At 40.5% G+C, this 26,797-nt stretch overlaps 2 protein-coding genes across 13 annotated transcripts in view; both read left to right on the top strand.

Moving 5' to 3' along the window:
- The window catches only part of CAPRIN2 (caprin family member 2), a 32,844-nt gene extending 22,932 nt beyond the window's left edge, over positions 1-9,912 (top strand). For 5 of the 10 annotated variants that reach the window (XM_072923502.1, XM_072923503.1, XM_030263247.4 and 2 more), the window contains 6 exons: positions 496-648; positions 3,492-3,675; positions 5,270-5,455; positions 6,687-6,787; positions 7,515-7,581; positions 8,993-9,912. In XM_072923502.1, the coding sequence (XP_072779603.1) occupies positions 496-648; positions 3,492-3,675; positions 5,270-5,455; positions 6,687-6,787; positions 7,515-7,581; positions 8,993-9,561 (1,260 nt within the window). In that variant the 3' untranslated portion in view covers positions 9,562-9,912. The remainder of the gene's footprint in view (positions 1-495; positions 649-3,491; positions 3,676-5,269; positions 5,456-6,686; positions 6,788-7,514; positions 7,582-8,992) is intronic. The other 5 variants (XM_030263250.4, XM_072923505.1, XM_041713599.2 and 2 more) reach the window with 3 other exon arrangements.
- Positions 9,913-16,604: 6,692 nt separating this feature from the next.
- The window catches only part of IPO8 (importin 8), a 47,018-nt gene continuing 36,825 nt past the window's right edge, over positions 16,605-26,797 (top strand). For all 3 annotated transcript variants that reach the window (XM_004175919.6, XM_072923501.1, XM_030263246.4), the window contains exons 1-2: positions 16,605-16,827; positions 24,686-24,767. In XM_004175919.6, coding sequence (XP_004175967.2) covers positions 16,744-16,827; positions 24,686-24,767 — 166 coding nt within the window. In that variant the 5' untranslated portion in view covers positions 16,605-16,743. The remainder of the gene's footprint in view (positions 16,828-24,685; positions 24,768-26,797) is intronic.

Below are 26,797 nucleotides of genomic sequence, written 5' to 3'. Positions count from 1 at the left end.
TGAGGCCTAATGCTAGTTAATACTTTGTCTGGACAACTCAGTATTGTTTCTAATCTGAAACATAATTAAGTTGGAAAGGGGGAAAAAATCAGACCCCCTAAATTTCCTAAGTTCCTCCAGAAAAGAGAAGTAATTTTTAATATCAGCCAAAGAATCTTTTACTAAATGAAACAAAGCATTCTGCATGTCCTTAGTGGTAGGGAAAATACCTAATGTCTCTTTATTGTGATGATATTCCAAAGAATGGTATGTATAGTAGCTCATAGGCACATTTCACTTAATCAGCAGAGACTGCAATAGAAGTACTGTTTGCTGAGGATGCACAGCAAGATTTGAAATTGTAAGCAAAAGCTATTTTGTAGCTCTACTATGTCCAAATGTCATCCTGTAGAAACTGCTGACTTCTGTCAGTCTAGGCTTTAGAACAAATTAACTGCTTCTGTTACTGCCTGATAATTATCAAGTGACCTTTCATTACATTTGTTCTTCCCTCAGGCAACTATTCCCCTCCCAAGTGAGCCACAGTCGCCATTGCCCACTTCAAGCTCCCCCATGTCATCAGTGCCACCAGCACAAAGCTTTCAGTCTCCTCCAGCAAGCAGCAGCTCTGTCACAATATCTGCAGCTCCCTTTCAGGCTATGCAGACTGTAAGTATGCAACACACAGAACTGACAAAATGTGAGTAACTTGGGACTAACACTGAGGAACTGGCTCCTCTTGGAATAGTACAGAACTTGATAGGTCATTTTGTTTTAACAGTAAAACCTGGATTAGTCCTCTGGTTCTCTGATTCCTTCAGAACTTAAAACAGATAATCTAAGAACAAAGATCCTGGTTTTGCTTTGTATAGTGCCAAAAAAACTAATACTAGGATATCTTAGTAGCCTCAAGGAACTAAGAGGGAGAAGTCAGGCCTGAAATCAGCAGATTGCTAGTGGTTCCCTAAAGTATGGTGGACCATGTTTACACTGCTCTTGGGAAAAGATTTCAAATACAACAGGTTTCATTGGAGAAAGGGAATCCTGAATATAGATATTAGGACAAAATGCTTTCAGAAACCTGAGTTTGTCTTGTTATACTGTTTGCTTCAGTGGGGTAAAATTCAGTCCACTGGAATCACAGAAAATGTGTATTTGGGAAACTGACATTGCTCATTATCCTATGTTGTTAACAAGTAGTCAGTGTACATATCTAGGATATATACCACACAGTCTGAGATGTTCACTGCAAATATAGACCATCAGTAATGGTGTATGGCCTGAAAAAATAGTGTCAAACATTGCTACTTCTGCAGTGCAGGCTTAGAGAAGTTCAGAGGAAGGCTTGCCATTTCATTATGTACAGGCAAGCCAACATTATTTTCTCCTCTGGTACATTCTTCAGAAGATGATAGAAATGTTGGTTTAATGTTTTCCTCAAAAACAAGCTTTAACAGAAGTACCAGTGTAGTTCACAACTTGCTGGACAATGTCTTACAGTATTGATACATATGTGGTAGGAGCTGGTGGAAGAAGATATCTAATAGCTTTTCAAATCACAGAAAACTTGTGACAATCCTGGTATGATCTAATGGTTTTATGGTAGTAAAATCACTGCATTTACTTTTTCTGCTTGGTTTTCTGTATTTGTAGAAGAGGTTCAAGTCAAACTTACCTCAGAGGCACAGAATTGTGATACACATTACAAATAAGGCAATTTGTGGTAGGGAGGTGGTTTTTTCCTAAGCTAGATGTGTTTAAATTATGCTAAGTGGTTAGGGGGTGATTTTTCCTTTAAGTGCAGAAGTGGCAGCATGCTGTGATTAGGGAATCCAGTGTCTTTTGGGGACCCAGTCTATAAGATAAGCACCTGTCATGGTATAAATATGGAGTTCTGGTCTCAGTCATTCTGGTGATGACTGAACTTGTTTGTCTGTGTTCAAAGTGCTTTGATCATAATACCACAGAAAGTTCACTTGAATTATTACCATGTTTTCAGAGATGTTAAATGTGTCAGATTGCTCTTGGGGTTTTTGGGGAAACCTGGCAAACATCTGTCACTAAGTCACAAGGATGTTCATTCTTCTTGTAGTAGTAGAAACCTTGAACTTTGCAGTGCAGGGTTTTCTTCTTCCCTACATTAGATTCTCATTGCTGCCAGGAAAGCACAGCCATTGGACTTGAGCAGATAGGCAGGATGATTCCCTGCCAAATACTGGTATCAGAGTGACAGTAATGGGTGTATCCAATTACAAGTCCTCAAACATCCTATTGCTGCTATTTTGCTTATGGAAGCTTAAAGGCAGGCTTGACCTGTAGCCCTAGTCCTTGATTTGAATTCCACCTGTAACCCTCACTGCAGGAAAAAGCAGACCACTTGCTACAAATTCTTTATGGTGTGGGTGTTGACAGCCTGACTGCCCTGCCTTCTCAAATTCCTTTTAGGAAAAGGATAGCTTTGGATCACTTTATTTACCAGATGAAGTGATCAAAAATGAAAAATTAACAAACCAGTTAGTTTTACTTTTACAATTTATACTCAACACTTGAGTGGCTCAAGGCATTTCTACTGCCTGTTAGAGGCAGTACTGGGTTTTTTGACCCCAGAAAAAGTATTTTTTGGTTGTTTTTTTTTTAATTATAAGAGCATCTGAAAATGGCAAGAACTACCAAGCTGTGAAGCTGTTTCCTGTATCATCTAGCTGTGGATTTTGCCCAAGTCTGTCTTCAGAGAGTTTATAGTCGTTAGATATACCTGTAGATTTGGTACCAGTACTGCTGACAGCTCTTTATGTGAAATTTAGATCCTTTTAAACAAAACAGACCTTGCCTATTTGATGTTCATGCTAGTTGTCACTTTTGACAGTATTATTTCTGGTAATTGTGTTATTGGCTATAAAGTAATATAGTCACTGGAGTGACTGAAGTCTGGGTTATTAGGTTTAACTAGCAGTAATACCTGCTCATCATTGTACTGCCCAGACTATAATACTTGCATGACAAGACTTACTTAGGTTAAGTGTTTACTTTTGGGAAATGTTAAATTAGTAGGAAAAATGAAGCTCCATTTAATGAAGGGGCAAATGGTGTCTAATATGGTGTTTGAGTGGATAGCAGTGTTACATCAGATTCCAAGACATGCAGAAAGACCCACATTCTTCCCAAATGTGAATATCTCATCTCAGGATAGGCTGTCCCTGCTTCAACTTGAGCTGTAAGACAGGTAGTCAGTGGATTTCCCATAGGAGGAAAATAGCTTGTTGTATGGTAATTGTTCTGCTGACAGAGTACAGTAGCTATGGCCAGTCAAGCTGTTCCTCGGGTAGTAGCTCCATAAACAGGAGTGTGTTCTGTAATTTTACTGAGAGGGAAAAGGATGGGTTGATGTATGTTTTTGTTTATTTCTATGAAACAGCTGGTGTTCTAGAAATACACTAAAAAGCATAAGGTGGTGGCATTAGGCAGAGATGTTAGCTGGTAGTGTTAAGCACTTGTTTGCAAATATGTTGTAGGTATTTAAAGTGAATGCACCACTGCCTCCACGTAAAGACCAGGATATTAAAGAGGATTCTTCATATTCTGCGGGATATAACCAGAGTTTCTCCACAGCAAGTACACAGACTCCTCCTCAATGCCAGTTGCAGTCTTCTCATGTTGCAGAACAAACCTCTCTTTCACAAGAATCTCTGTCTTCAGGTGAGACCTGCACTTGTATCTGTATTTCAAGTAGTCTGTCAATATGTTCATTTTATAGTAGTATTTAAATTCACTATCATGTGCTGTGAATACTTCTAACCCAGTGGAATTCTTAACAGGTGCTACAGAAATGTCTAATATTAGGCATACATCAACTCGAATGTAGTTGATGGTATGTAAACTTAATTTCAAAACTGCTAGTAGGATGAAAGGCTGGTTCAAACTTGTTTCTCTTAGATGAACAGACTGTCACTTACATGTCTGAATTTCCCAGTAGGTGAGACATTCAAGTATGTGGTGATACTTGCCAGTCAAACAGTGATTTGCTTGGGATAGTAGCAATGATGAAATACTCTTATTTGGAACCATTAATTTGGCCTCTGGTAGGTAATAGTGTTGTCAGTGCTGGGAGTTGCTGAATGCTAAGTAGGAAAGCTGGGATAACTTTTCACTCTGACCTGAGAAATACTGAGCCTAGTAAGTGGTCTTGAGCTGTTGCATTCAACACAAACCTGACTGACTTGATGTTCAGGTAGTGCAAGAGGTGGATGTGTATAGCTGACACTGAATTTGACATGAAACTGGCCCCTAAATGTTTTGAGATTTTAGGATGAAAGAAAGTGACAACTAGGGACCTGTATTCATAAGGCTCAAGGTATTCATTGAGCCTGTATTCATTGGCTCAAGGTCAATTACAGCTGCTGTTCTCCTGCCAGAGTGATTTCCACAGGTCTTAGACTAGAAAAAGACTGACAGTGTGTGAAGTCAATGAGATGTTAAGAACTCAAAAGAACAGTGTAAGTGCAGCGGTCAGGAAAGCATGTTCAATGTTCCTTCTCATCACCTGACATTACAGGTGATAAGCCTTCTGAGTTTTTTTGTAGAAAATCATAATTTTTTTAATAGCCCTGCGCAATGGCTCTCCACACACTTCACATAGGTGTTTATGCTGTTGTTCTGGATCAATTTTAAGCTTTTTGGATTGAAATAAAGCATGGCCTTGTGGAAGTACATTTGTGCTTGCAAGGTTTGTGGTTAAAGCTAACCACTCACCCTTGTGAGTGAAAAGTATTCTTGAATACATTTTGCTTGGAGTTGAATGGCCTAGTATGTTGTAGGAATGTCTGTTGAAGAGACTGAACCCAAATATCTGGTTTCCATAGTTATCTTATTGCTGTCTAGGTGTGATGGAGATTGTCTTGCTGTTTCAAGGGATGTCAATACTGAGGTGACCTAGTTTATCAGTGAAAACTCTTAATCAAATATTACTTGATTTTAACCTAGATTGGGTATTTTCATGCTGCTGTTGAGCTTGTTCTCACCTGTTGTCAAACCACGACACCTGTGCAACTGACTCTTGTTGAATGCATCTGGGGCTTGCACTGAGCCTGTGCTGTCTACAGTAGAATTTAACAAGCGCTACACTTTACAAAACAAAGGGAAGGATCCAATCACTTAATGAAGGGACAGAAGAACAGACTGTTTAGGGCAGCTTAACTGATCTCTGAATGTCCTAATACTGCCCTTGCTTCTGTGTGTGGTAACTTACTGCAGTTATAAAAAGCTTTGACTTATCTGTGCCTTCTGTTTTAAGCAGTGAACTATCAACCTGATGGAGCTGTTCCTGTTAGCAATGGTAGCCTTGCCTTTTATCCAGCACAGGCTAATGTTATTCCCAGACCCCCTCAGCCTTACCTCAACAATCGTGGGTCTGTCAGAGGGTCTGCTAGAGGTGGAAGGTCACTGGCTAATTCGTATCGCTCCCCTGGTGGCTACAAAGGTATGTCTCTATTTACTGTCATCCTAAAGAAGATCTAATGAGCTGCCAATAGAATGTGATTTAACACAATACAGTATTAAATTCACGTTCTGTATGTGAAATGTCTCAAAACAAGACTTTAAGTGCAATGTGCAGAGAATGGGGCCCTCTGTAGAATTTAAGGAAATTCATTCTAACTTTTATTTGTGGTCCCTGTACTTGAGATGTCAGGCCAAATGGCAGAGCAATTTCATAGCTTGCCTAAATATGAAGACAGAAGCTTATTAGATTACTCACATGGACTTTTCTGTTGGCAATTTCATTTGCTGTTCTGAACTTTTTACGCTTAATTCTTTCTCTTGGCATCTTGCTGACAAACTGGGCAGTCATCTTCTCTTCACATACCACTTACTCTGTGTGTGCAAAATAAGGTATTTTTTGCTTAGCACTGCTCACTTTAATATTACCAGCAGAAACCAGGATGGGGGAGAGGCTCCCAGTAGTGAAGAGCACTTCTAGGTGAATAACAAAGTGAAGAGTTTTAACAGGAGGCTTATTTGGTCTCTGCAGAGCAGTTATTCTTTGGCTGCTAGCTGAAGTACTATAGGGAGTTTCAGCAGACTTTAGGCACAATTAAGGTTGCTGGTAGCTACCAGCTGCAGGTTGTGGCCTATTCCACTTTGAAGTGAAGGGCACTTAGTCTGTGCTTCAGTCTGCTCAGTACCTTGTAGGAACACATACCAGATGGTGAGTTTTATAGTTCTGACTTAACAGCAGTCCGGGGTTTGATGGTGTCTGGTATGAAATTACTTGCAGTTCTGCTTTACTAGTCAAATAATAGCTTAAGTTAATAGGTAAAGAGGCAAAATATTATAGTAGCCCCTAAATGTATACCAGTAACAGCTCAGTGTATGTAACAGAAAAGAAAGTGTTTTTTAATCCTATTTCTGGATTTAGCAAGCTATTCAGCTGTTCTGTGACATTCCATTAGTATCACAGGGAATGGAGAGGGCCTGATGTTAATATTTTTAAATACACAATTTTAATATACCCACAGTGTAAGTTATGAGTAGCTAATGAAATGCATTTGTTATAGGAGTGGCAAGGTTCCTATTCAATTCCAAATTTAAGAATAGGTCTGTTACTGCATAACTTAAGGTACATAATTGCCAAAAGAGCTGTAGTTAAATTCTGGGCTTGTACGGTTAATCAAACAATGAATGATACTGAATAATCAACTTTACTTGAACAGGTTTTGATGCTTACAGAGGTTCACCTTCATTAACTAATGGCAACTATGGCCAGCTACAGTTCCCTGGTAGAGATTATGCTGGAATGCCATATTCTCAGAGGGTAAGTATTGACTTTATTTCAAGTAGCCTTCCACTGTGCAGGAGCCAAATCTCCTAACATGTTTTTTTTTTCATTATTTTAAGAGGTGAACTATTACTTACAAGCTGGAGGTTAGTTTTGTTTCACAGACAAATCCTTTTGTGGAATGGTAGACAAAAGCTGAAATAAGTCAGTTCAGACAGGTAAAATCTCTGACAGGTTGATTTTAGTCTGGAAGCAATCTTTGAAACGCAAACAGATGATAAATAACATATTGTATGAGTCTGGTCTATTATATTAAAAAAGTTGTCTCACTAAAATGCCTCTGTAATGAAAAATAATGAACTCCTAAATGGACTGTCTGAGAATGTGGCTAGGCCAAAACCCCAAGAATAACAGAAAGCAAACTTAAGAAGGAAAAGGTTCCTGTTGTGAGCTGGGTCTGTCAATGTCTTCTGTACAGGCTCATGGACTTAGAACAGACCTGAAATTTAAGGGTATTGTTCAGTAACCTCAACCGTGTCCATAGTTCAGAAGCTAACTTGCTACAACAGGCATCAAAGTAGATCTTGAATTTCATACAAGCTGTTATCAAAGTGAATTTTCCATAAGTAAAGCTGTTTCTCTGCATCTTGTTTCTGAACTCTGTAATTGTATTTTGGAGATGGAATTCATAGTGAAAAAAGTGTATTGGCCTCAGTTGAGTTTAGATTTGTTTATAGCCATCTTCCTAACACTTCTGTTTCAGGATGTCAATTACCAGCAGTGCTATAAACGAGGTGGGATAAGTAGTGGTCCTCGAGCAAATTCAAGAGGTAAGGCAAACAGCAGGCCTCCAATGGTCCAGTATGTGCCTAGGCATTGCAGCTGGGGTGTTACTGGGAACAGTGTGAGAAGCAGAATGCAATCCCTCACCTAACTGATCTTGGCTTGAGTGCTGTTCTTCCACAGCATTGCACAGCAGAGGATTTAATTTCACTATTCTGTCTGGAGACTTCATGTCAAAATTTTGACACAATGGTGCCTTATTGAACTTCACAAATAACATGACTAGGAAAACACACAGATCAGTTCCCTGTGTTCAAGGAAGAAGCACTGGGTTTCTCCCCTTAATTGTGTAGTCTCCCCTTATTCTGGGTAGGCTATCAGATCACAGATACTATGTAAAATTATTTTTTCTATGAAAATGTATTTGGTAATACAGGTTTACTTTGTATTTCCATAGTGGAGTATAAAACCTAAAGAAATAAATAAGGCTAGTTGTGTGCAAGCATGAATAGCATGTGTTTTGAAGAGTTGGAAACAAGATTAATTGTTTCTACTATATGTGCTAGAAAAATATGGACTTCTAGTGCTACAGATGAGAAGTGAAATGAAGAGTAGCTGTAGACTGACTAAAGGAAAATTATGGCATATTGTAGAAGCTGTTTTAGGATAAAACAGGTCATATCCTAACTTGAGGAATAGAATATGCTTCAGAAGAGAACTAAATAGGAGATGATGATGAAATAACAGCTGATGGAAGTACTCATTAGCATTAGGATCTCACAGCAATTTCACTTATTTTAATGTCTGTCATAAGGTGTTGTTCTCCAGTGGAAATAACAATGGTTTACAGCTTGACTGTGACTGCTCTAAATTTCTCAGATCTAATAAGGTTTTCATTCTAGACCATTTTAACTTGGATATTTGGGAAGATTAACAGCTTTATTTTGGGAGTGAGGTGAAGAAGACTTAAAAGCAACACTGGTTTGTCAGACTTAAAATATTCTAGCATAAGTTGCCAAGCTCTATGAGAAACGCTGCTGTAGAAGAACAGTGTTGAGTAACATGAAGTGAAAATTGAGATCTTGAAGATAACTTGGTTATGACTTTGTCAGTGTTTTCAGCAATTACATTTTATTTCTTCTCAGAAGTTAGCATATGCTTTTTAAGTTGACATATGACATATTAAACCTAAAACTATTACAACCTGCTGCCCTCTTGTACTTGGAAGTATAAGAAGTAATTGTTCATAGTTCAGTTATGTCTCATCCTGCTCAATGCAAGTGTGATGAATGTAAGCCAGCTTCAAAGTTGTGTTTTCACTGGGGTCCTTTGACAATCTGCTGTGGCTCAAAGATCAATCTGCTGCAAAGCCTGTACACTTGCTGCTTAAGATTATGCCTACAGGCTTAAGGGTAGTCTTCTGTTATGACACTCACCACTGCTAATGGTTTTTAACAGCAGGGTGGAGTGACTCCTCTCAGGTGAGCAGCCCAGAACGAGACAATGAGACCTTTAACAGTGGGGACTCTGGGCAGGGCGACTCCCGCAGCATCACCCCAGTGGATATGCCAGTGACTAGCCAGGCTGCCACCATACTCCCGGTGCACGTCTACCCGCTGCCGCAGCAGATGAGGGTCGCCTTCTCCGCCGCTCGAACATCCAACCTGGCCCCTGGAACTCTAGACCAGCCCATTGTGTTTGACCTGTTGCTGAACAACCTTGGAGAAACTTTTGATATCCAGCTTGGCAGGTTCAACTGTCCAGTGAATGGTACCTATGTCTTCATCTTCCACATGCTGAAACTGGCTGTGAATGTCCCTCTGTATGTGAATCTCATGAAGAATGAAGAGGTCCTTGTGTCAGCGTATGCGAATGATGGGGCTCCTGACCATGAAACAGCCAGTAACCATGCGGTCCTGCAGCTGTTCCAGGGAGATCAGATCTGGCTACGGCTGCATCGTGGAGCCATCTATGGAAGCAGCTGGAAATACTCCACCTTTTCGGGATACCTCCTTTATCAGGACTAAAATCCAGTGCAATGTTTACAAAAGAGCTGCTCCAAACACCTTGGTGAGGGGGGTGGGACTAGCTTTGCACTTATTACTGACTTTATAGAGGATATGTGGTTCCAGTATTGGTGGGAAATGGTGGTCCTGTTTTGCAAGGTGAAATCATGGAGTTGGGGTACTGAATCAGCACTAATTTGGCACTTTATCAGTTGTGATGTAGCCTTGCTAATAAAGCTGTGAATGTATATTGTTTGCACTTACCCTAAACTGTATTAATGTCCAGCTTACTACACTATTGATTGCCTCAAGTATGGGCTATTCACAATGCCTTGTTGTGCCTCAATAAAACAGTTAATATGCATTTTAGTATTAATCTTGCACATGGTTATAATTTTAAGATGTATCAATTACATTTTTCCTGATGTGGGGGTGTACATGAATATTACATAAAACTGGTCCCCAAGTTTTAATAATTTGGGTAATTTGTATTTAAATGGGATTGTTTTAGTTCCTGCTTAATGTCATTCTCAAGAGTGTTACCTTGATCAAAAGGAATTCAAGATTTAGCTACCTTTTTTTTTCTTTCTAAAGGCAAGAAATTATCTGAAAGGTCAAGAAATCACAAGTGTGCAATGCTACATACTTGATTAGAACTACTTCTTTTAAATACATACACTGTCAAAATCTAGCATGGTCATAGCATCTGTCCTTCAGTAGTGAAGTACTTGAAATTCTTACACCTGCAAACAGTCACTCAAGGGGCTGCCTTACACTGTTATTCAGCTGCAATAGATTTTAATGTTAAAGTTCAACTTTAGGAAGCATAAATGTGTATGGCTTCCCCCCTGCATGAGACAAGTCTGGTGACGAGTGGATTTTAATACAGGTTACTTCCTAATTTCAGAGAACTGCTGAGGAACATGGTATTTGTAGTTGAAGCCTGGTGCTTGTATTTTACATCAAACCTGATCACAAGTGCTAGGAAGCATTTCTGAAATCCCTTTCTTAAAGCTCTTGCGCTTTTTGACCAGCCTTCAGCACTCTTGTGGCCTGAGAACTGAACAGCCATGATGTTTGTCCTTGTCTAAGCTGCTGTGTCAAATACTATAAATAGTTTCAATGTTTAAAATGGTAATATGAACTAGTAAGAAGGTAGGTCACTGGCGCACTCTCCTTTCAAAAGCTTCAGTAAATTGTTTTAATAGCAGAAAGCACTTGAGCTGAGTGAACTAAATTAGCTAGTGCACAAGCCTGACTGGTATATCTAAGGCTGAAGCAGAACTAGGCAGAGTGAAAGCAACTGAGCTATCTGCTTATTTAAATAAAAGTAAGAACCTAAACTGAACAAACTTCAGACCTGGTATAAAGCTGCTGTTTCTAGTTGAGTGCTTTCACAGCTTCCAACTTCAATTTGCTCTTGCTATCATGCAGATGCCAAAACAAGGCTGGCATGACTTTATAAAGGTACTGGCATAAAGATCTTGATTTTGTTCCAAGCCCAGCTTTCTTTTTCCTACGCATTTGGAAGGGGTATAATTCCTTCAGCAAATTTTGAGGGAAATTGAGGTAGGACAAGCTTTGTGAAACCTAGTTTTTGCCACTACAAAAATGTCAAGCCTCAACTATTGTACATTAAGCCTGTGTTTTGTATTTTTAAACATGCTAGTTCTGACTTCAACCAAGAAGGAGGCTTATTTCTAGAACACCCACTACAGAATAAGTGGCAATTTAACTAGATAAGAAGCAAACATTCCAGTTTCAGAGGTGTATCTTGTGTAATATGGATTTTTACATGCCTAGCTAAAAGAGTACACAGTTACAGCCAGAATTGTGCAGGTAAGATGAAACAGAATACTTAAGTATACAATTCCTTGACCATAAGCTATGTAATGGATTTTTTTTAAAGTGAGCATTTTTAGGCTTTAACCTGAATCACAATAATCTCTACTGTAGTAGCTACTTTAAAATAAAATGCCTTGTTTTGTCCTTCTATTTTTAGTTGAAAAGAATACACAACTTTGAGAAGTCTCATCCCTTAGAATAACTGAAAGATATGATTGATTTGTAGGTTTCACATATATAACTTTTTAAACAAGAAGTGTTGGTTTTCACTGTGTTTATAGTCAGCTGTGAATGCAGGTTTTACTGACCTCTGTTACAAAAAGGAGGGTAAGTACAACTGAACAGGTACTGTCCTAAAGAAGGTTTCAGACTAGAAGCAACTCAAAAGGCTGTAACTGAACCTTAAATGCTAAGACTGTTTAAAAAAGCACTACAGAAGACCAAGCCAAACACCTTTTTTCCATAGCCGGCCAAAATCCACTGGTAGAAAATTGCTATTCTGATCTCCAAAATACCTAAAAATGTTAGGTCATATGAATTTTCCATTATCATAAACACTAGGGTAGGAATATCTCATTATGCTTCTAGACTAATAATTGTTTTTGAAAGCTTCTCAAAGGACTTCAGAATATTTCACTGTATTTTCTACTGACACAGTTTTAGTCCAGTAAGTATGTCCAGACCAATGACCTAGTTCTTTATTCTGCTTCTGGGCAAAACATTTAACAGGTGAGTTTCACAGCCTGGAAATACTTCACTGTGTTGTTTTCATGTAAATACTATCTGACAGTGTAAGTTATATTTACACTTCTTTTTCCTCAGTAATTGTTAAATGAAGTTGATAGAATCATTGCATTAGGAAGAATGCCTTAACTATAAGATTATAATGACTCTAATTGAAACATACAAAGGGGCATCATCATTCTGCTAAATTTCCTGTTACTGTCTGCTGTGCTAATTGGATGCCACCTAAATTCTCTCTGATTTATTTCTCTCCTGCAACCTGCTGAAGATAAACTTTAAAGGTAAGAAACACTATGTTTTCATAGGGAGTAAATTTCTGTGTTTCCTTCTTTTGACATCAGTGAAATATTTGAACTACCCTGAAATGGGAGGGTGTAATGGCTTGGCTGGGAGAGAGTTAATTTTAATCAGAGTAACTGATATAGGGCTGTATTTTGGATTTGTGACGAAAATGGTGTTGACAACTTGGGGATGTTTTGGTTATTGCCAAGCAGACCTTGCATAGAGTCAAGGCCCTTACTGCCTCTCACACTGCCCACCAGTGAGTGCGCTGGGGGAGCATAAGGATTTAGGAGTTAAAACCAGGACAGCTGATCCCAACTGATCCAAGGGCTACCTCAGCCCAGGTGATGATGATGATGTGTTTAGCAATCCAGGTTGGGGGAAGAAGGAGGAGAGGGAGGCATTTGAGTTTTGAAGCCATCGGATACATGTGGTGGAGCCCTGCTTCCCTGGAAATGGCTGAACACCTGCCTGCCCATAGGAAGTGTTGAATTAATTCCTTGCTTGGCTTTGCTTGAGTTTCTGCTTTACCAGTTAAGCTATTTTTATCTGAACCCACAGGCTTTCTCACTTTTGCCTTTCCAGTTCTTTTCCCTGTCCCACTGGAGGGGAGTGGCTGTGTAGGGCTGAGCTGCCAGCTCAGGTGGGGTTCAGTTGTGACAAAGGTTTTCTTAACAGACTTGTGACTTTTGTGGGGTTTTTTCCAGGTCATGGAAGTGAGGGGAGATGATGAATAATCACCCACCACTGCCATGGCTGACTTCCTGCAGCTAAGGAAACCTCCATCCTGCAGGCTGCAGTGGTGGTGCAGAGAACGTCACTGCCCTGTCCTGCTGGTTAAGTTTAGACACCTCTTCCTCCCTGACTGCTTTATCTATAGCTACTGCAGCAAAACAGTCAGCAAGGAAGATGGCTTTGGAATTTATGATCAAGGGCTTGTGTCTGGAGGATTGGAATACATTTATCTTCTGCAGATCATTCTTGCTAGCTCTTTATTAAACCTATATGTGTCTTGGGAAGGGTATGAAAAGCCTGTTGTGTATTATAATTGGAGAGATGCGGTATCATAACTGGGTAAAAATTAATTAACCCTAGTTACAGTTACACACTTGTTCACAAGTCTCTGATCAACTTAATTTTCTCCCAACTATAAACAATTCTGTTAAGAATGAAAAAAAAAATGCATTTGTATTTGTGGGTTAAGTGTTTCCTGGCAATGTTGTACTTGAAAAAGTAATATTCTGAAGTACTAATCTGGCTGGAAAGTATTAGTTCCTACAGCTTTTGGGCCCTAGAGTAAGGTTTAAGATGTGGCTGGTATGGAATGAAGGCTTTATGTTAGGTACAGATCCAATCACTTTAGTGTTCATTACTTATCATTTAGTCATTAGTTTACTATAATGAAATAAACCTTGCATTGAGAACAGTGGTTTGCTTTTAGCCCGTAGCACATCACCCGGAGGAATGCACTTTTCTTTCTCATGATTTTTGAGGTGTGTCTGTTACTAACTACAACTTACCCCATGTGCTGTCCTAAAGGGACTTGGTTGTTCCATGCCACAGAAAGTGCGTTATGTGCAGCTGAGACCTCACCAGAAGGCCTCTCAAAGCCATCAAAAGTCATAGGACTAATTGCAAATAACCTGCAACATGTAAGGCTTTTCAAGTTTTCCCCAAAGTTCTTGAATTTAGTACTGTTATCTTGATGGCAACTCTGTAAAGAATCAAGTCTAATTTTTGTTCAGGACAAACTGGTTACTTTGAAAATCCTTTCTTTCATGACTGAATTTTAAAATAAGATTGTTTGTTCTAAATACTTTACGAAACTGTCATCATAGCAAACCTGAAAAGATTTGGATCTTTAAAAACCCCCCATCTTTGCTTTGCATTATCTCCCTCACTCCCTCATACTATCATTCTTTTTTTTCCCTTACTTGCATACTGGTGCAACTTTGATTTAATCTGTTTTAGTTTTTAAATATCTCATTTGTCCCTTCACATTTGATCTTCTGTCACCAGCAGTTAGAGGGCTGACAAGAAAAATCTCTGAATTTTACCTCAGATTTTTTATTTGCAGAGTAGCAGAACAGATTTAAAAAACCAAATCAAACCATTAATTGTAAGTAGATGAAGTCCCAAATATTAACAGAATCTTTGCTGTAACAAAAAGGCATATGAATTCTTGTTTACAAGCAGTTACTTTCATCCTGAAGTTTTTGAAGTCACATAAAACTATTTCAATTAATGACTAAACTTATTTTTAGACTAACATAGTCATTGGTATCTATGAAGGTTCACGTTGTACAGAAAGAAGTACTGGGCATCCTGAAAACCCAGGGAACAGGTAAACATGCTTGCAACACTGAAAGAACCATTTTAAATGCAAGCGGTAAGTGCAATAAAATTCATTTTAGGAAGATGTTATAATACCCTTTAAGGATATTCTGTTCTTTATTGGTATGTTTTACATCACTAGCTCTATACAAGTCCTTCAACAAATACATTTAATAACTTTTAAGTTTGCCTACCACGGATGAATACATAGAAATGGAATGAAACAGAACTGCTCCTAAACAGTCCATAACATGCTAATTTGGGAAAAGGGAATAGAGATACACCACTACAAATCCTCTACAGCAATCTGGATTTGCTATGACATGAAATCCAAGATTTTTTAAGTGGGCAGTTTTCCCTGGACAATTTATTACTTTAATCAAAATGGGACAGCAACAAAGAATTACCATAGTTAATAATATATACACTAGCTTTTTACACTAACAGTGTTTTTGTTTGAATTTTATGATTACTGAGCATACTCCCATCTGCTTTTAAGAAGAAAGGGAAAGGCCAATGGAAGTGCCTATGATTTCTTGCTAGTTGCTGTAGAGCTGCATCACAGGAGAAAGGAAAGATAATAATCAGATGTTCTGCAGCACTTCAAAAGGTGATGAAAACCACAAGAGAGTGCACAATCTCCCCGTGCCAGGTAGGTGCAAGTTATGGTGACAGCTGGATTCCTTTTAATTAGAGGCAAAGTTACTAAGGGACATTTTAAAAATTATTCTTAAATCACTTTAGTGACAGCTGCTTTAACATTTTGGTTTATACAGTAATTACAGTGAACTAATGACATATTGTCCAACTATATAATAGGATGATCTTGTAATTGCTGTTGTGTTTCACGCCTCTTAAGCACAGCAAACAGTCTTTCTGTTCTTCCAACCAGTTAATCACACGTCTCTGGTTTGTATATATTATGTGAAACATCACCTGCAGAAATAACCAAAGGATTTGGTTCACCAAAACCGCATTACTCAGAGGTTTATTTACCTGAGAGTTACACCTTTGACAGACATCTTTGTTACACCTGCACGGATGCTTAAATCTTCCTTTGGTTCACTAGCATGTTCTAGGATTTAAGGGGGGAAATAATAGGCAAGAGGTGGAGAATCAGGGTGGGGCAGGTGTTTTGATTTTTGACGTGTTAGAGGTGGTTTTTGTACATTCCTGACAACCTGAGGGGTAAGCATCTCCCACCCCCTCTCACACGCAAACAGCATTAAGATGAGCAAACCTTTTTCAGGTTCTACTAATCTACATAATGATAAGGATCACACAGAAACCTGCTCAGAAGCAGAGTAGGAATAATGACGTGTGACCCAACTGTGCGTTTTAGTAAACCCCTTGCAGTAAATTTCTGTCTTCCTATATGTTGTCAGTCGTTCTTGTGCAGGGCACATCCCTGAGGCACCTGGATAAGTGTGACCAATGTCAGTTCTCCTCCGTGGACCTGACCTCATCACCTCGCCCAGTCTCAGTGTTCTCACTTAATTCTTGTGCGAACTACTCGCGGGATAGCAAATGCAGAACACCCAAGCCTGGCATGAAAGCTGAAAAGCTACCTAGAAAAATAATAAACTATTAAGATAGAAAAATGGGATTTTAGAGTCCTAAATTAAAAATAATCCGTGCGGGGCGCGGCGGGAGCCGCCCCCGCCGTTCCGTACAGAGCCATGGCCGCCCCCATGGAGTCAGGGCCCGCAAACCCCACCCCCGCCAGCCCTCCGGGCTGACTCCTGTCCGTACAGCAAGATGGCGGCCACCTTTCGCCGACCCCTTCCCGAAGCCAGAAGGCGGCGCCGCGGCCGTAAAGCAGCGCCCGTTTCCCGATCTCCAGCTGTCGCAAACCGGTGAATGGCTGCGGAGAGGGGCCGGGGGGGGTGGGGGACGCGGGCCCGCGCTGGTGGCACGGGGGGGCGGCGGCGCTAGCGGCGGCTCCTCCGCGTCCTGCTGCCCCGGGAAAGCGCTGCCTGCCGGCGGGAGAAGGCCAAGATGGATCCCAACAGGATCATCCAGGCGCTGAAGGGCACCATAGACCCCAAGCTGCGCGTCGCCGCCGAGAACGAGCTCAACCAGGTGAGGGGGCACCCGCGGGCGGCCCGCCCAGCGCGCGGCACGGGGGCGTCCGGCCCCGCCGGCAGGGGCGGGGGGCGACCGCCGCCGGGAGCGCGGGGCCGGGCCGGGACGGGCGGGTCGCTGACCGCCCCGCTGCGACTCCGGGCAGGCGCTCCCGAATGGCTCTGCCGTGCTGTGCCTCCCGGGCAGGCGCTCCCGAGTGCGGCAGCCCGGCGCTCGGCGTGGCCGGGCGCTGCCGCCCGGTATCGGCGGGATGACATTGACGTGGCCCCGCGCGGGTCCGCCCGGTATCGGCGGGATGACATTGGCGTGGCCCCGCGCGGGTCCGCCCGGTGTCGGTGGGATGACATTGGCGCGGCCCTGCGCGGGTCGCGCCCCGGCGCTCACGGGACGGGCGGCTGTGACGCTCGGGGGCGCGTTCTGTGCCGTTCGGCAGCACGGCAAGTGAAAGTTGGAGGAAGGCGCCGTAGGTTTCATGGACATCCTACAGTTAATCGTAGAATTGCAGAGTATGCAGAGTTGGAAGGGACTCATCAGGATCATCGAGTCCAAGTGCTGGCCCTGCTGCCCAGCACCATCCCCAAGAATCCCACCAAGTGCCCGAGAGTGTTGTCCAAACACTTGGTGTTGTGACCACTTCCCCGGGGAGCCTGTTCCAGTGCCCAGCAGCCTTCTGGGGAAAAAACCTTCTCCTAGAGTAGCGGCAGTATGCACTGAATGAAACTGTTACCCCAACCTTTGAACGTCCGAGAAAAGAGAAAGTTCCCTTGCACAGCGTAATGAAACTAATTTCTATGCTTTGATGGAATATTTGATCCATTCACTTTGAGGACTTGGGATTTTTTGGTTGTGTTGGTGTGTTAAGAAAATAGTCAATGAGAATTGGTTGTCAGGAATTATGTTGTTCAGGATTGCTCCTCCAGCTTAGTTTTATATTTAGGCAACTTAAAACTCCTTCTGAATTAGATATAGCTAATCCTTGCTTTAGCAGTTGGTAAATTCCTTTAGTAAATCAGTAGATTAAGTGCTGGACATTGAGAATGCTCCTGTGAATATTTAAATAAGGATGCAAGTATTTTTTTCTTCTTTTTGTCACAGCTGCTTTGAAAATCCATCAGTATCTTTTTTTATCTCTACTGTTAAGGGCTGAGAGGGAAATGACAAATATTTGTCGGCAGCCTGTTGCACAGCAGTCAAAACAACAATACAAACTACTGCTACTACAGTGTTCTGTTCAGAGCAAAGAGGCAGCTTCTGGGCTCCTGGGTTCTGCTCCTAACACTGACATCACCAGTGAGTACTGGGAAGTTCAGGAACAGTCTTGAAAGCATTTTAAGACTGACAGCTGTAAAATGTTCTAAGTGATGGATAGTGCAATTCTCATGAAAGACAGGTTTTAGATTCAAGAGTGCAAGCAGACTTACGGAGTACAGGTTGAGATGCAGATTTTTCTTTTAAAATACTTGATGCATTTTCTTTTTTCTACTATGAAGAATGAATCCTGGAATCGAGGCATGCCTATTTTTCTGTAGGCTTCCTGTTACCAGGTGAAGTATGATGTATCTGACATAATGTGCTGAGGCAGTGCTGGGTTTGACACGACTCTTTGGAGGAGAGGAACAAAAGTGCTCCTGAGCAGCGTTGCTCAATGTGGGACTTTGACATCTTGAAGCTTTTTAGTGCTTCTGAAGCAAGGCTTCAAAGCGACGTGTCAGACTCCCCTCCCATGTATCTGATGGTAGTGTTGACATGTCCCTGTGTTCCTGCAAGTGTGGAACCCAGGTGCTCTTCTAGCATTTATCCTGCTCTAGCAAAGGGACCAATCCACCAACCAAACAGAAAATTCTCCATCGATAAGTACCCAAAGTGATGATGGAGCCCTTGGCCGAACAGAACAGGAGTCACCTTTGTTCTGTGTCATAGTTTCAGGGATGCTGCTCTTGAGACAGGTTCAGGGTGTTGAGGTAAAACTTGCCTGTGTTAGCTCATCTGCAGTGTACATTGCCATTCAGCTGTGAATCCCGGTAGTGCCATGAGCTTCTCAGACACTGCAAATCCTACTAGTGCACCAAGACAGTGCCTGTCTGTGGGCACTTCAGTGCTGTATGAGTACAGAGTCCTTTAGAACAATATCCTAATAGTCCTGACTCCACAGTGTGCTTCCAGTGTAGGGCATGGGAAATAGAGTTTTCATTAATGAAAGCTTTTTCTACCTGTAAGAAGTCCCAACATGTTTGAAAATGCTTCTTTCTCCTCTGTATGTTCCTGCATGTGTGTAAAGATCAGTGATTTTGCTGTCTGCCTTCTGGATTATCACCTAACTGCATTCAGAAATGGAATCATGATTCTTTTTTTTTTTTCTGTCCTTTTTATATCTATTAGAAGGCTGCTTGTGAATTTTCTTCTGCTTGCAGCTAGAAACAAGTGTTGGTTTTCAGCCAAAATTAGTTTATGGTGCATTTATATCCATTTGTGCCAATCTTACTTCAGGTTTCTTGGTACTCTCTCTGACAGATTTGTCAAAGGCTGATGCCCTAGAGGCCTGTTTTTCTAGCCTCAGCAGGCTGTTTCCTTTTTGTTGGTGCAGTTTTATAGATCATTCAGTTCTTAGTAGGATTTTTCTGTTCTTCTCCTTGGTTAATGCTACTTCAAAATCATTAACAAACTTCACCTCTTTCTGTGATCTGAACACAACTGTAAGCATGGGATTTATTTGAAATCTGATTCTTGCTAATTTAGAGCGGTTTCCTGCCAGGTCAGTGTCTATGTCATGTAATTGCTGTCATTTCCCTTTTAGCCTCTTGGGTTTCTAAATGTACCCATCTTTCCATCCTTCTCTTCTTCTGTGCCCTTGCCCTGCCTTTTTTTAGTTCAGCTTTGTAATGTAATTAGCATGCACTTGATGATGATATTTATCACTCACACTGTACTTAGTAGAACAGTTAGTTGCCATACCAAGAAATATATTCAGTTTCTGTGCATCATTTGTCAGTATCTGTTCCAGGCTATTACTCCTGTTACATCTATCTCCTGGACTTCAAGGACTTTTTGCTGCGTTCATTTATTTATTTATATTATGGTTATATACTGCTCTCATGTGCCAATTCTTGGGAGTACTGTGAAATATACTTGATTGAACGTACAGAGTTATTCTAATTTCAGTTCAGATAGGATTTCCATACAGTTTTTATACATTAATCTTCAGTGGCCCAACATGCTGTAACACATTCCTTTGGCCTGTAGCAAAGGAGAAAACAAGAACTTGATTGCAGAAATACAGTTAGGCTTTTTAAATATTGAGTAGGAGTTACATAATTTGGCTTTGACAGCAACTGAGTAGCAGTGCTGGAAGAAGTGTGACAAGATTACCCGAAAGCAGAAGAATCCAGAATAAAGTTTGGCTTCCTTCCATATCTTTCCATGTCTTTGTTGAGTTGGTTGTTATAGTAGGCAGGGATCTTAAGGCCACTCTGTAAGTGCCAGTGAGGACATGGTAACAAGAGGGAGAAATATGAGACCAATTTGATGAGGAAGTTGACTTGGATAATTAAAAGTTATATGGAAAGTGAAGTTTCTTTGCTACTGGATGAATTTGGCAGCAGAACCCATACAGGAAAGAAATTCAGGTGGGTTCTTACACAAGCTTATTTTCACTCTGTATGAAAACAGTGTGTTTTCCCCTCCCTACATAGTATCTTTGCATATAGGCAGGGAAAGAAAAAAGTATCTTTTGAAGTTCTGGTTTGTTTTAACAACTGTCTCTGACTGACAGTGTAAAAAAACACGAGTGAAAATGCTATTAACCGCTGCAGAAATACAATAAGTTTGCCAGTGGAATTTCTAAGTATACATTTCAGTACACAAAAACAGGAAATAAGACTTGGTAAACCAGGTAGCTGAGCACTTGGATCAGATGTATTTAAGCCTTGAAATTATATTTGTGAAAAGTTATTTGCTCATAGGTTCAAGGTACAAATTTCTTCTGTGTGCTTGTTTTTGCAAAGATGCAGTGCCTTGTTTCTTCAGTGATTTTTATGTGCTGTACTTGTATTCAGAGGTATAAAAATGATGTTTACTACTGGTAGAGAAGGATGATCTGGACTTGCAGAACGTGAAGGAAGGCTTCCAGATTTCCTACATCCATTGTCTTAGAGTGTCCTGATGTTTTGCAGGGGAAGAAGCACCTTTCAGTGCCATTTTGCACTCAGGCACTGAAGTTGCCATCAGTACAGTGGGAAGGTTACTGACTCTTGTAGTTCTGGAGCAGTTGTGGTCTTTAAATGTGACAACAAGCAAGACACAAGGATAATGCTTCATGAAATGAGTTTAGTAGTGTATGGTGTGTGAGAACCTGGGAGCCAAATATGAACATTAGATGTGAAAAATATTTGCTTCAGTTGGATCCATCTGGGGAGATTTTCATATATATTTTCCTACTTAGCTCTCCTTGTATTTTGCCCCTTTACAAGTGATGGTCTTTATCTTGATGTTGTTCAGTGGCCCATCTGAGGTTCACTTGTGTGTCATATGTTCTGTACCTAATCAAATGGAAGAGGAGATAGGCAGAAAAAGATCTGTTCTCTGATCTTTTGAAGCCTGGAGCTGTGATGGTGACACAGGGAAGGATACATCAGGCCAAAGGTGGAGGAACAGAGTGCAAAAAGCTGTGCAGCTGCAGTGTACAGGTCCTGAGACAGTGGGCACAGATGGAACAACATGCATGGGTCATATGCATCTCTTCTTCACTGCTGTAAATATACCAAATTATGCTTTCCTAATGTATGCCTCTCCCAGTGTAGCTGCTAGCCTTGCACACTGCTGTATCCCATCCTCTTAATCCCAGTGGAAATTAAGTGAGATTCTCTTTTAAGATAAATGCTCTGATCTGGAATTCATACAAGAACAGCCTGTATGTGTTTTACACAGCTTTAAAATAATTACTTTCTGTAAGTACTCAGTGAACATTTGTTTTTCAAAAACTTTCACTTTCTCTTTCAAAATAAACATGTGCCCTAGTGGATCAGCACTTTAACAAAAAGTTTTACCAGATCCTAGCAATGTGGGTTCAAGGCAATGTAATTATTCAGTAAGTGCACAAAGCACCGTGCTGTGTTGTGGGAGTTGTGCTGAGGGTCTATTTCAGCCATCTGGTGCCTCCCTGTGGCTCCTGGGCACGGCTCTTCAAAATCTGCAGATAGTTTTGTGTTCCTTCTGTGGCACTGACAATATTCCTGCTCTCCTTTTGTTAAGGTGCAGCTGTAGTAATATAAAGAACTGTCTTGTTGAACTGATCTAGCTCCAAGGTCTCTTCCGTGTCCATTCCCATGTCACAGTATATACCTGACACTTGCTCTGCACCTGCTCCTGTGATAGGTCCGGCTTTGTTTGCTGATGTCCTGAGCAACGCAGGGAAGGGACACATCCCAAGATCACAATTTGCATGACAACTAAACAGACGAGAATGTGCTGGTATAGGAAAAATGTTGCTGCATGCAGCTTTTTAAAAAGTCCTCTGTTCTAAAAACTGCAAACAGCATGTAGTTTTCCTGACCCGGGTTTGTTGCTGCACAAATGAGCAGGATGTAATTTGAGCTTCACAAATACAACAGAATCGTGTGTCTTGTTTCTGACGTGGGCTCGCAGTCTCTGTTGATCTCTACAGTCTTCTTGTTTCTGATAACGAGTAGTAAACAGAGCTATGTAAAAATGTGAATTACGGGCACGACAGTATAAGGGAACAGAAGGATTTAATGGGCCTGGCGATCTCTGTAGGCGCGGTGGTGTGTGAAGTGTAAAGACACGCACGTCGCGCTGTGCGGTGGGGATGAGACCCCTCGGGGACACTACGCCTTCCGTCTGCGGAACGGGGCTTTTGTCACTCCGCTGCTTGCTGAGCGGATCTGGCACGGAGCCAGATAACCATATTTGTGTAGATCCTGGCAAAACTTCAGGGAGAGCAGTTGTTCACCAGCACAAGCAGTATTCATAAAGCTTCCTGAAGTAGCAGTGTTTTTAATGTAGATTCAGTAAAAGCTGTTAGGACAGGGAAAGGGAATTAATATTGTTAGCACTGTGTGCAGCCTAAATGTGCTATTGGTATGATTACAGCAGGAAACCACCACAAATCAAACAACCCCCCAAAGCTGCATTTTTAATTGGTGTGTTTATAGTAGTAAAAGCTTGTAGATTGGGTCTGAGAACAGTCTACAGGCACTGTTGAGAGCAAAAAGGATGGTTAGAGTTTATACATGGCTTTGGGTTTCTGTGCTGCTGCGATTTCTCGTGCTTTCCTTATCTCCGTGCAGCTTGGGTGTTGAGTACTGGAGGATGCTGCAGTTGGCTGTGGCCCTGTCAGAACCCACCAAGGGTGTCTAGCAGTGACTGAAGGGCAAGCTTTGTACTCCAGGATTCTGGATTAAAAGGTGATCTTTGGAATCCAGTATGCTTCAACAAGTTCAGCATGTCTGTAGATAAATGGAGTTCCTGTGCTGGATGTTACAGCTTTTACTTTATTTGGTACATTTCTTAGGGATAATTAAAGTTTATAGAGAAGGAAATTGCAGGAGAGTATGCTTTTGATTTGCCACTACTGCTTTTATCTCACATCTATGATTACTCTGTAAACATCAAATGACTCTCTGAGTTAGAATTACAGTATCATTATAGTTAATAAAATGAGGGACAGAAAGTTAAGTGATTTGGTGAAATTAAAGAATGATAGTGTCATGATGCAGCTGTGACACTTAGACATCATGAAAGCAGTGTAATTTTACCTTGTTATGGATATGGTAGATCAAAGAACTGGGGACATGAAGGGCGGCAAGTATCTTTTATTTCACAGCTTTTGAATGAGGCAGAGTTTACGGGAGGATGTTCTATACTTGTGCTTTAAGCACAACTCTGGGAACAACCATAGAACTGCCAGGCATAATCTAGTGGGAAGAAATACTATAAAAGGTGAAATACAGAAAACTGCTGCAATCTAGCCCCAAGAAACCTCTCTCTCTTTGGACATAAAACACATGGATCCAAGGGATGAAAGATCTGACCTACCACTACTGATCTGCCAAGGCTTAGTAGTAACCGTACCATGCTGAGTCAGTGATTCCTCGCTGGAGGAGCTGTGGTGGATAGCAGCAGGATAATGCTATCAGATTGTCACATCTTTTAAATCTGGTGTGCTTTGCTCAGAAGTTCACTGAGCATTGTTTTCTCTTTGAAATTCTTCAGCTGCATGGCTGATGTAGCGTTTGAAAAGTTCCCATGAAGGCTTTGGGTTTTGAAGTGTTGTCTGCCTACACTTGATTTTATTTGAAAATGCTCATCCCACTGTTTCCCCAGTTTTTATTGAGATGCACTATACATCTAGTTTGCTAAAAGATAATTGTATATGGCTAATGCAGATGATGTTTACACTTGAAAACAAATCTAAATGATTTTTTAAAATCTCTTTGCTGTTGCTGTTCTACCACAAACTATTTTGCTAATAAATAAGCATGTATTGGTGAAGCTTGTCAATGTCCATTTGACTTATGGGGCTAAGTTGAACAATTCAAAGACAGGTATCTAGTGTTTTTCACTATGTATTCTTAGAATTATTTAAATATTCATTATCACTAATCTCTAACTGAGACTCTTTTCACATTACTTATTCTGCCCATGTGCAGTTACAGGCTTTGCTTTTACAAATAATTATTTGGATTTCTGTAGATCTGGGTGAATTCAAGTCCTGAAAACTTTCATACATCATGAGGAGGATGCAAAAGCAGTGCAAAATCCTTAGTTTGTATTCCTCATTCAGCATTTGTTAGTACAATCTACTTTAAACATTACTAACTGTGTTGTCTATGTATTTCAGTCCTATAAGATCATCAACTTTGCTCCAAGTCTGCTGCAAATCATAGTATCCGATCAAGTTGAATTTCCAGTGCGTCAAGCAGGTGGGTTAAAACCCCTTGTTCTGTTTTCTTTCAGTAAGTCTTTTACTTGAACAGACTCTTGAAGTGTTGCAATGTAAGTCAGTTCAGGTTTGTTCTGAAGGAGGAAATTAAAAGAATCTATCTCTGCTGTTTCTTCCCATCATGAAGATCAGCTAAAACTGTGGGTATAGGATAGAGTCCTACTTTGGCTTTCCCTGTGTGTGTAGTGATCCCTGCTGGAGTGCTGTGATACTGACAGGAAAAAAGCAGAGTTCTCAAAACTGAGAACCCTTAGGTATTATTTCTCCTGGTGGTCCAGGAATAATGGCCAAGACAAGTGTGAATTTAAAAATAGAAAAGGGTATCACATTTGAGTACACGTTTCTCTATTTGAATCTCTTTTCCCCGGAAAAGTGAAAATTTATGAAAAATGGAAATCACTCTTTAATTAATAGATCAAGGGTAGCCACATACATTTAGTCAGTATCTTGGTGACTTAAATAAGTAGATATGAAAGAAGGCCACATCACTGATAAGTTGCACAGTTACAGTCTGAGCATGTCTGGAGGGATTGCTCAGCTGTGTGTGTGAGTTCAGGTATAGTGGTGCAGTTAACTTTGGTGCATGCGTTTGTGGAAGATCAGATTCTAAATTCTCATAATCCAGTTTAACTACTCCTGTGTAGTATGTTTGTCAGATACAGAGACTGTTCAGATCTTTCAGTTAATTAATTAATACTGTTTCATTCACAGCTTTGTTCTTATCCTGTGGAGCAGCATTTCCCATAGAAGCACTGTTGGGTTTTTTTTTTTTTTTTTTTTTTTTTTGTACAGATCCCATTAATCCCCTGAGTGCTTTGGAGCATGCTGACATATTTTGTTTGTCATGCTGGCCTTTATTTTTCCAAAGATAATCCAACTTTGAATGGTATTGTTAGTCCATTCTGTAGTAAAGTTTGAGGCTTAATCTAAACTCCCTAAGGTCATTTTTATAAACTAATCTCTCGTTTCAGTACCATTCAGGGAAAAAAACAACTGTGTAGAATGTAATTTTTTTTTTTTTTTACAGAATAGGAGTGTAAAATGGAAAAGCAAATTTAAGTCATATTTGCAAACCAACAGATTTCCCTGGGAATTTTTTAAAAGCCAAAAATTTGTATAACAACAAGATCTATGGGCAAAATAGATTAAAGTCTTGGGCTGGTCTTTCAGGACCTGTTTCTTGTCTGACTAGTCTGGCATGTCACAGACAAAGAGCTGTTTTTCCTCTTGCTCCTATAAAATATTTTACAGACTACATGATTCCATGCTTTGCAATTTCTTATCACCAAAAGAAATTATTGTACCCAAGGATATCTTATTTCTACTTTAAAACCCTAGCTAGTAATCAACCAAAACAGTGTCCAGGCATAAGAGTTTATTAAGAACATTCCTTTAATGCCTCCTATGATATTTCTTATGTTTCCTGAAGAATGCCTTCAGGCAGTTTAGTACTGATGCATAAATGCTGCTTTATTTTCTGTTGAAGATTAGCTTTATTTTTCTTATTTTTTTTTTCACATGAGACAGAAGGGAACAATTCGAAGGTATTATGGGGAATCCTAATAGTGAAATAAAGCTTAGGGAATTCACAACAAAGATTTATGTTTGAATAGAAGGTAGGCCACATGCCAGTTTCATATTGGGCATATCCCCAAGCAGAGTGTCCCATCTGTATGTGCAGTGATTTGTTTACACTAGCCTTCCCAAACTTCATTTACTGAGCTTGAGTTGTAGTTTTAGGAATGAGTGAAAACACACATAAGCAGAATTTTGTTGGCTTGTTTAGAATGATGGGATAGTATTTTCATATGGAAGTACTGCTGTAGTAAAAATGTACCTTGATAGATATTGATGGAAATACCATCCTGGTCTGTTCTGATCAGGTGCTTGAGCCTGATCTTGTGTGAAATCATAAGAAAAATGTTTTTCTGATTCAGCTGTGCTCAGTGCCCATAATTGTTAAGAATTCAGGTAGTGGTTTCCACTTGCCTTTTCAACTCTCTGTTCTTC

The sequence above is a fragment of the Taeniopygia guttata genome, chromosome 1A (genome assembly GCF_048771995.1).
Source record: "Taeniopygia guttata chromosome 1A, bTaeGut7.mat, whole genome shotgun sequence".
NCBI lineage: Eukaryota > Metazoa > Chordata > Aves > Passeriformes > Estrildidae > Taeniopygia > Taeniopygia guttata.
This window is presented reverse-complemented; position numbering and strand designations above follow the sequence as displayed.